The sequence below is a fragment of the Triticum aestivum genome, chromosome 3A (genome assembly GCF_018294505.1).
Source record: "Triticum aestivum cultivar Chinese Spring chromosome 3A, IWGSC CS RefSeq v2.1, whole genome shotgun sequence".
In the NCBI taxonomy this organism is placed as follows: domain Eukaryota; kingdom Viridiplantae; phylum Streptophyta; class Magnoliopsida; order Poales; family Poaceae; genus Triticum; species Triticum aestivum.
The window spans coordinates 599,379,562-599,389,623 of record NC_057800.1 but is presented as its reverse complement, the minus strand read 5'-3'; the positions used below and the strand labels follow the sequence as shown (position 1 = coordinate 599,389,623).

At 51.7% G+C, this 10,062-nt stretch overlaps 1 protein-coding gene across 1 annotated transcript; it reads right to left on the bottom strand.

The window, feature by feature from the left end:
- Positions 1-783: 783 nt before the first annotated feature.
- LOC123062487 (protein trichome birefringence-like 28) lies at positions 784-6,640 on the bottom strand. Its single transcript, XM_044486021.1, has 5 exons — positions 5,335-6,640; positions 5,039-5,210; positions 4,517-4,716; positions 4,203-4,358; positions 784-1,471 (listed from the first exon to the last, which is right to left on the bottom strand). The coding sequence occupies exons 1-5, from the start codon at positions 6,060-6,062 to the stop codon at positions 1,087-1,089; spliced, it is 1,641 nt and encodes a 546-aa protein (XP_044341956.1). The 5' UTR covers positions 6,063-6,640; the 3' UTR covers positions 784-1,086.
- Between the last annotated feature and the right edge of the window lie 3,422 nt (positions 6,641-10,062).

Sequence of the window (10,062 nt, the reverse complement as noted above, 5' to 3'; positions counted from 1 at the left end):
TCGCTGCTCCGTTCTCTACGTTGTAGTACCACAAGTTGGTGCGAATCAACCTGTGGTTGAGTTGGTTAGGTGGACAGTGGCATCCTCAACCCACCAGGGTTCAAATCCTGGTGCTCGCATTATTCCTGGATTTTCCTGGTGCTCGCATTATTCCTGGATTTATTTCAGGATTTCCAACGATGCGCTTTCAGTGGGAGGAGGCGTTCCCGTCGACGATGAGGCGTCTACGTGACTTCGTAAATCTCAAGATGATATGCCGGCTCAATCTCTCGGATGTGCTCATAGGGATAGGGTGTGCGTGTATGCGTTCATAGGAGTGAATGTATGCGCGTGTATATAAGCGTTTGTGTCTGTACTGATGCTAAAAAAAAAAGTACCACAAGTTGGTGCCACGATTCACGTTCGGTACCTGTCGCAACGCCCGATCCGGGCCAAAGAGATACGGGAGCTTTGCTGCCAGAAAGAAGGCGAAAGGCAGCCCGGACATTTCCGGACCTGCATGCACACTGTCGTCAGTCAGTTAACTACTAGCTCTGTCAAGTTCAGCCAAGTGGCGCCCATTGTTTTTGTTGCTGCCCGCCTTTTTCAGGTAAATCATCCATGGAATGATCGCCAAAAGGCGCTTCCTGCTCCCTTCCCTTTTTGATCTTCTGCCCTAGAAAAGAAGAGAATAAGCCGGAGAGCTGGCGACGTCGATCTTGCCAAAGAAACGAGCTCGCGGACAGATCGAGGCGCCGCAAGACGGCTGTGCAGTGCAGCTGGAGGCACGGACGCAACTGCCCATTTCTCTATAAACCATCTGTTCTGTTCATCTCTTTGACTTCAGAATTTACAGTTTGAGCAGGAACCTCCCCCTTACAGCGCATATGTGCACGCACGTGGCAGGCCACGAGCCATGTATCACCTTATATAATTAATCTCTTTCCACTTACTTAACCTACCCCCAACGAAAGAAGAAAGAAAACAAAGCTGGCGTATTTGACACGTAAAAACTAAACAGGCCAGAAAGAATGTAAAGAAAAAAGAAGAAGAAGAAGAAGAAGAAAGAACTTTTCGAATCGACAGAAATTCCCAACATGTATCTATCTATCTGGCCGTGAGAGCAGCCGTGGCGGCGTCCGGCCTGGACATGATCCTGGTGTAGAGCAAGCTGTTCCAGATGTCGGGCACGCCGGGGAGGCACCAGTGGATGCAGTCGGCGTAGGTGCCGGGGTCGGCCTGCTGCTCCGGCGTGAGGATCTGGCCCTGCCGGATGGTGTGCACGGAGGTGTGCCCGTCCTTGCGCCGCTCCGACATGGTGGTGATGTCCACGAAGGTGATGGGCACCCGCGGCGCCGCCGCCCGGGTGATGTTGGACGCCACCTTGAACATGTCCCAGTCCGTGCCCAGCCATATCGGCCCGCGCCAGTTCACCAGCGGCATCGTCTCCTTCGCGCACCGGATCCCGTTAGGGTTTCCCCACACCTGCGGGCTGTTTTTCACACCCAAAAAAAGCCCCAGTCAATTTCCAACAGAGTTATAGAACCAGTTAATAATCATAGTACTAGAACTTGATACTATTACTCTTCTTCTGTGGAGCACGCTAGCTCTAGCGGATTCGCAGCATGAGTCGATCACGCAACCCAACTACTCTAATCCAGTTCTGTGATTCTATCTTCACGTAAAATAGTGTTGTTGACCAACTTTAGCTGTGTACGTCTTTTGATGCGACATGCCTCCAACTCTAAGCTAGCCAGAGACTTCATCAACTCGCTCGATCGTGGACGCAATCCCGATTGAAAATACTTAACAACTTCGGGATTGCTGAACACGCAAAATAACGTGGCATAGCTAGTAGCCTCTGAAGCTGATTGGTTTGCTCATGCATTCACCGGTCGCCATGGCAGTTTCTCCGGTTGCACCATATCTTCTCACACACTACCACTACTAAATAGGATCGCTGACTATATAAAAACACCAAGGCAAATCAAAGTGGTTTGCTTCACGGGAACTAAACATATAGGAGTATCCATCAATCTCAGGATGGGGTCACGCTGCTTTTCTAAAAGGTTTAGGGGAGCTTTCGTGAGGCGTCATCCCAGGGCCATGTCCACCGCACGTCCTTATCAAGCCACTCCGGTAGTCGCTAGGTAACCAACACAACACAACACAACCGTCTGTTTGATCCTTATAGCCAGGAATAATTGGATTACCACGCAGAAGGAAAACCCCAAAACGCTGCTGGAACTACCCGCATCCGGCTACTTGTCCTAAAAAATGCGTCGTCCGTTCCAAGATCCGAAACTCGCGGTCACGGGACGATCACTCGGAACCTGCTCGGAACGATCATTGGCAGGGGCGTCCAAGACTATTCCACGTCCCACGAAGCACCAACACGGCCGGTTACGAGCACACGAGACCAGTAGTACGTCGCTGGCGCATGGAATGCATGATTGGTGCACCATGTACGGGGCCGGGACTCGTTCGCGACGACGGAAGCTTCCGTCTAAGATTCATGTGCGCGGAATGATTTGAGCCGAGGCCGAGGGTCCATGTGATTGACAGGTACGCAGAATTATACTACATGGTCATACCCATGCATGTACATGTATGTATAATGTATCCTTCCTAGGGTCCTATCGAGTACGTAGTTCTCCATTATTAATTTCTGAGAGTGCTGCTTGGGCGACAACGAGAGGGGAGCAACTACCCCGCTCCATTGGAGGAGCATCTTCTCCTTGGACTTTTGTAAAGGAGTTTACCAAGTCCGCTTGTGTGCTGCGAGTTGTGACGCACGTCGATCGTTTTGACCGCGTAGATTCCACCCCAAGTGGCATCTAAAAAGACGTGTACGTACACGATTTGCGCATATTGTACTGCTCCCTGCAGTGCTGGTCACGACATGCATACCGAGCTACCGTGGTTTACAGAAGTACTACGTATACGTAGTACTCCTTCTGTTTTTATTTAGTCCGCATATTAGCTTTGGTCAAAGTCAAACTTTGTAAGTTTTGACTAAGTTTATAAACAAAAATATTAATATATACAATAAAAAATCAATACCAGTAGATCCATTATTGAATGTACTTTCACATCATATATATTTGTTATGGCAAATGTTTATATATTTTTCTATAAACTTGGTCAAACTTTGCAAAGTTTGACTTCAATCAAACCTAATATGCAGACTAAATAAAAACAGAGGGAGTACTCTAGTACTAGTATACTCCGTTGGCGATCCCAATGGAGTAGGGACTATTTGAAAACTCCGGTGGCAGTGGCATTATGCATGCACCTTACTGGTGGGGTGGCATTCCTTGTGACTGTAGATTAGACGGTTAGTGCATGTACCCTGTGCTTACTTTATTCTACTAGCATTAGCATATAGCACCACGCTGTTTGGAATATCAAACCATGCATGTGTAAACTAATGGCGCAGTACGTATATCCTAACATGTTCAAAAAAAAAGTACGTATATCCTAACTGGCTCACTAAACTACACGTACAACGGTATCCGTTACACCAACTACTAGTACAAGAGTATGCTACCACATCCACATGCGTACAGAGAGGGTCAACGAGCGGGTGGGCAACGTGAGGCCATGTGTTCCATTCCATCCAGTACGTACATGCTCTGCTAGTCGCACCGCACCTAGAGAATGCTGCACGACCCGGCCGGCTGCTCCGTCGACGGGATATATACCGCGCCATCACCCCAAAAAAACAGAAGCCTACTTTTTTTGCAACTAAAAATAAAAACCTGCTGGTACTTCCACGTCGCCTGGGAATATTCAAGCGAGCACGCCGCCGGACCGGGTCTGCCACGACTGTCTGTCGCTTCCATTTTCTCCCAAGACGGCGACCGACCCGCTCGACGCGACGCGCCCGCCCGACTCGTTCCAACTTCCAATCCCGCGCGCGCGCGCGCCGTCCGGCCCCGGAAACCGCACTAGACCACCAGCCCGTGCGCGTCTGCACTTCCCGGCCGCGGCCCGACGCGTGCACCGGTGCAGACACCCGGTACGCACCACGCGCTGCCGGCCTCGTCTTTTTGGCCGTCGCCGCCATGCGCGCGTGTCGAGATTTCGGCGTTTCCTAGGAACTACGGTGCAGGTGCGCGTAGGTGTGCGTACTGACTACCACCAGAAGAACAAAAACGACTTATCTACAGTGGAACAGAATAGAAAACTACTACGGGGGTAGGCAGGGTAGGGTACGGTACCTGAGGTGAAGAGGGGACATGCTCATGAAGAAGACGGACGTGCGCGCCGGGTCGATGTTGTCGTTCACCCAGCCGGCCCAGGTGCTGAGAACCTTCCGGTACGCCTCGATCCTCACCACCTCCTCATGGTCCTCCCAGTCCCGCCCGCCCGGCCTCCTGCCAATCCATCCATCAGCCAACCTCCATGTCAGTCCATCAGTGTCACCGCAGCGCATGCAGTTTTACCACCACTTCGACCGTGCATGCCCCGGCGATCGACGCACGAGACGGCACGGCATGTTCTCGATCGTGTTGTGTTGTGCACGTAGACGTACTTGAGTTTCATGTTGAGGGTGTTCATCCACCAGATGTAGGTGTTGAAGACGAGGTAGTCGGCGTTGCGCCAGTTCTGGGCGTGCGCCGCGATGGCCCCCGCGTCGATGATCCGGGTCGGGATGCTGTGGATCTTGGGGTTGTCCGAGTTGGACTCCACCAGGAACGGCGACCAGTAGAACTCCACCGTCGCGTTGAACTCCTGTTGTCGATAAGAAATGGACGTTATTTGACATGATCACAAGAAGGCGCAAGAAGACACCCTATACCGATGGAATACGTACGTCGTCGTAGTACAAGTAGTTGGTGCGCTTGCTAAGCCGCCACCTACGGCTACGGTACAGGTACTACTACGTACGACGTCACATTTGAAAAACCGTTGCGGCAGCCGTGGGCCCTGCTGGTTGGCCAACTGGCTGGCTAAGGTTCCTTCTCCATCGTAGGGGGCACGAACCGGCCGGTCGAGAGAGAGAGAGAGAGAGAGAGAGATGCTGCCGGGACGGCCATTGTTTTGTGCTACTCACCCAGGCGTGGAAGACGACCCGCTGGTCCTCCCAGGTGACGTACTTCTTGTCCGGCGACACGGCCGACTGCACCAGGCACACCATCGACTCCCACTGGTTCCGGTTCAGCGAGTCCCCCACGAACATGAACCGCTTGTTCCGGAGCCTCTCCATGAAAACCTTCGCGTCGAACCTGCAGTTTCAACAAGCTCGCCGCCTGAGCATGCATGCGCGTCCAACCCAATTTCGGGCATGCATGGCGATCGCCGGCGTGATCGGGTAGTCGTCGCCGGAACGAGCGACGAGCGGAAACGCACCTGGGCATGTCGCAGTCCTTGGGCTGCCACCGCCACTTCTGGTAGTTGTCGTCGCGGCGGCCGTTCTTCATGCACGTCACCTGCGACGTCAGGAACGAGCACTCCTCCTCGCGGTACAGCGGGTAGCTCGCGTTGTCGAACACCCACTCGCCCTTGGACAGGTCGCACGTCTCCGGCGACCCCAGCACGGCCCCCGCCGCCACCGTCTTCCTCGCCGGCCGCAGCCGCCTCGGCCTCTTCGCTTTCTTCGGCTTCTTCACCTTGGGGGCGGTGACCTTCCGGATCGCCTGCTCGGGCGCCGTCTCTGTCTTCGCCGCGGCGTGCCCCGGCCTCTCTCTTCCGTCGTCGCGCGGCAGCGCCACGGGGACGGGCCTCTCCGGAGAAGCGATCACGTCGCGCCGGGGGGCGACGGTCTTCTTCCCCGTGGAGGAAGAAGAGAGCACGTCCCGCCGCGGGGTGGCGGCGGCGCGGCCGGCGTCCGAGACGACGACCGCCTGCTGCCTGACGGGCCCGACGCCGCGGGCAAACGGCTCGAGGGTGACGGACCGGATGTCCTCGCCGTACATGACGATGACGAAGACGACGAAGAAGACGCCCGCCACGTACACTGGCAGCCGCCCGCCCTTGCGCGGCGCGCCGTGCTTCGCGCCGAGCGTGTCGAACGGCCCGGCGCCCGCACCCCCGCCGGCGCCGGCCAGCGACGACTTGCGGCGGCCGGGGAGTGACATGGCGCCCGCGTGCAGCTTCGGTCGCTTCGCTGGGCCCTCCCTCCTTCCTCTTGCCTCCTGGTACGTGGTACGTGGGTCGTCTGATGGAGTGATGGTGCGTGCCGCGGAGAGGGGGAGAGCGCGGGCTAGCCGGCTAGAGAGAGAGGGTGGCTTTACTTATGGGCGAACGGGGTTGAGTCAGAGCCGGGGGGCTGTGGATTTGGTGAGGGGATGAAGCCACCATGGCCTCTTTTCTTCTCTCTTTTTTGCCGTTGAACGAGCAAGCAATCGGTTTTCATTGGGCGAGTGGCTGGATTGTCGAGAGCGATTTTATTCTCTGCCAATTTCTAATGGCCGGAGACTCGGCCAGACGAGACGGACGGGGGCATGGAAAAACGTGGTGCAGCACGTCAGTGATGGGCTAGGCCAGACTAAATTAACCAAGGCCAGCCCACTGGAGGAACACTTGTTCTTCCAAAAAGAAAGAAAAAAATGCAAGGCAAAACGTAGTTACCATGTGCATCCAACGATGTGTTTTGTCCCTGCAGTCAACGCCATATGGCTTATCGACATTCTGAAGGGAACGGGGATCAGGAACATGCGCACGCGTTGCGAAATGACGTTCGAGATGAAGCAGTTGGCCTTTTATTCGTAGTTCGTGGTATCTCCGGTGCACATTGTTTTTGTCCGGGAGAACAATGACGTGTGTGCAGAGTTCTGGCAAGCTATCCTTCCTGCCACGATGATATGCTAACTACCCGTTTGAGACTTCTAGAACTGGAGAACTTTTGCAGCGACGTGACTAACCATTACTTCAACATTATGATGAATATCATAAGAGCCCATGGTGGCTTTCACTCGCTTCTAAATGGAAATGCACACGTACCTGCCATTTCTCCTTCATCAACACGTATGCTTCCAATTTGTTCCCCGAGTTGCGGACAAAGGAGTTCAAATATGCAATATTTGGTAACATTTTGTACTGCTTCGGGTGTAGTACAAGGAGCATTCTATATATCCCGCGAAAAAGGGTGTATTCTATATGCGTGAAACAAAAAGGAGCGTACAACCATCCTTGCCCGCTCGAGAAAAAAAAAACTTCTATGTGATTTGCACCATACAAGCTCGTAGTCAGTTTTCACTCAATCGCATCATCCGTCACAAGAAAACATTATTATTTGTGAATGCAAGTCGTTCACGTCGTTCTTATGGAGCTTGCAACATCAGATGAAACCTAGCCACCGCCGCTACTATCGTCTCCTCCCATCATATCAATTAAATAGATAGTCGGGAGTGATGAGAGGGGGAGGGGGGTTCTTTTCTCGCGCGGAGAGGAGGCCTCCGACTATGGCAATGTGACGACCATGGACAATGCAAAAACAGAGCCCAAACACCAGATTGACTTCTGAAGGGAACATAGATCAGCAACATGCACACGTGTTGCGAAATGACGTTTAAGATGAACCAGCCGGCCCATCATATCTCCAGTGTCCTTTATTTTGGTCTGGGGGTACAAGTACAATGACGTCTGTGTAGAGTTCTAGCAAGCTATCCTTCTTGCTAATATGCTAACTACTACCGGTCTGAGCCTTCTGGAACTGAAGAACTTTGCAGCGACGTGACTAACCATGACTTCAACATTATGAATATCATAATCATGGTGGGCTTTCACTCACTTCTAAATGGAAATACACACCTGCCATTTTTTCTTCATGAACACGGATGCTTCCAAATTGTTCCCTGAGTTGCATGCAAACGAGTTCAAATATGCAATATTTGGTAAAATTTTGCACTCCTCTGGGTGTAGTACAAGGAGCATTCTATATATATATATATATCCTGCAAAAAAGGAGCATTATTATACCTGAAAGAAAAAGGAACATTCCACATGGTGATTTTGAATATATTTCCCTTTTTTTAATCATGAGATACCACTATCCTTGCCCGCCGAGGGAATTTTTTTTGGGTGTGATTCGCATCACTCATTCACCTCATCCGCAACAAGAAAATATTATTATTTGTGAATGCAACTCATTCGCGTCATTCTTAGGGAAGCTTTGGGACGAAAGGTGAAACCTAGCCACCGCCGCTACTATCGTCTCCTCCCACCATATTCCTCTCCCCGTCATCAGATGATGCTACCGGGTAAAGCCTACTAAATAGATGGTCGAGAGGGTTGCGGAGGGGGAGGGGGTTCTTTTCTCGCACAGAGAGGGGGCCTCTCACTATGGCAATGTGACAACCATGGGCGATGGAAAAACAGAGCTCAAACACTAGGGTGATGACCCCCGAAATCCGGCAATGGTGGACATGTCAGTGTAGTTGTGGGGAACTACGACGATTGATCGAGTCGGTGGCAATCCATCGTCCATCGTGACATTGTCACCGACACGCACGGCTCCCTCCGTTTGTAGGAGCAGTGGCGAGCGTTGCCATGCTGCTTGACCATGATCCGTCTTGGCTAGTGGCAGCTTTTTGTAGGAGATGTCTCATCATCGGCTTCCCGTTAGCTCGGCCTTTGTCACCGCCACATTATGACACTTCTCCATTAGAGGCAAACAGGTAGGTGGCTCTCTTACTATATGTGTTCTCATGGTGAAGCTTATGTGCTATCATCCTGTGACGCCCCAAGACCGGAGCTTCAGATGCCTTTCAGGGTTTCCGGGTTTCGTCGTGTGATTTGTTTGGTTCTTTGCATTCATCATTGCATCATGTGCATTGCAGCATGCCATCATGTCATTTCTTTTCTTAACCCATCTAAATAAATGGCATGGATCTTTGATCCATTTCAATCGAGGGAATTCATTGTGATTTCTCTTTATAACATATTAAAGCCTCTCAATACTATTAGGGAGCTATGATAAAAATTGTTCCATTTATTTGGAATTAACCATAACACACTTGCAAATATCCCATGCCTTTTTCCTTCTCAACTCTTGGTCTCTAACTTTGTCATATTTTTCTTTCATCATTTTCCGGAGCTCCACCAAAATCCGAACATTTTTGGACACCTCTATTTCCCAGCCCTTGTTCAAATCATCTGAATTAAATTCAAATGACTTTGAATTAAATCCTTGCAATCATGCCTCCCCTATTTTTCGTGGACCGTGCATATTTTTACGAGTCCGTGAAAATTATCCATATGTCCAACTTTTTCCCCTAACCTCTCTTTCTTTTCTTTCATATCTCTGTTTTGTTTTTTTCTTTTGTTCTTTAGAGTGAGAGAGAGAGAGAGTCAGCCCAGCGGACCTTGCAGCTGGTCGCCGCCCATTTGTCGCGCGTTGCTGCCCTGTTTCACTCGCTGCTGCCTGCTGCATTCTTAGACACACGCGCCCATGTTGACTCGGGTGAGTCCAGCACCCTGACTCGACGCTGCTCTGGCCGCAACCACCTCGGGCCTTCAACCACGACGCCCGCCATGGCCCTCCTCGCACTGCTGCTCCTTGGTTTCGTCCTCTGTCGCGACCATCTCCTCCCCCAACGCCCTTGCAGAGGCTGTTGCTGCAGGACCATCACGACACCATCTCCGGAGCCCAAGTCCGAGGACTAACGCGTTCGGGTAACTCGTCAAGTACATCTTCGTCAAGATTGATGCTTGGATAAGCACCGTTTGCGTGGATTACGTCAAGTACCACGACGACCATCGAGACCGCCAAGTTCTACTACCGATGAACGCTTTGAAATCGCCAAGACCTGCAAGTCCACCAAGACCTCGACCACAGTACATGTACGGCTACAACGTGAACGAGTGCCACGACGACCCTCGGAGTCCTCGGATCTGTCAAGTTCCACTATGAGATGTACAACTACCTGTTGGGGAACGTAGTAATTTCAAAAAAATTCCTACGCACACGCAAGATCATGTGATGCATAGCAACGAGAGGGGGAGTATGATCTACATACCTAGTAGATCGACAACGGAAGCGTTTGGTTGATGTAGTCGTACGTCTTCACGATCCGACCGATCAAGCACCGAAACTACGGCACCTTCGAGTTCTAGCACACGTTCAGCTCGATGATG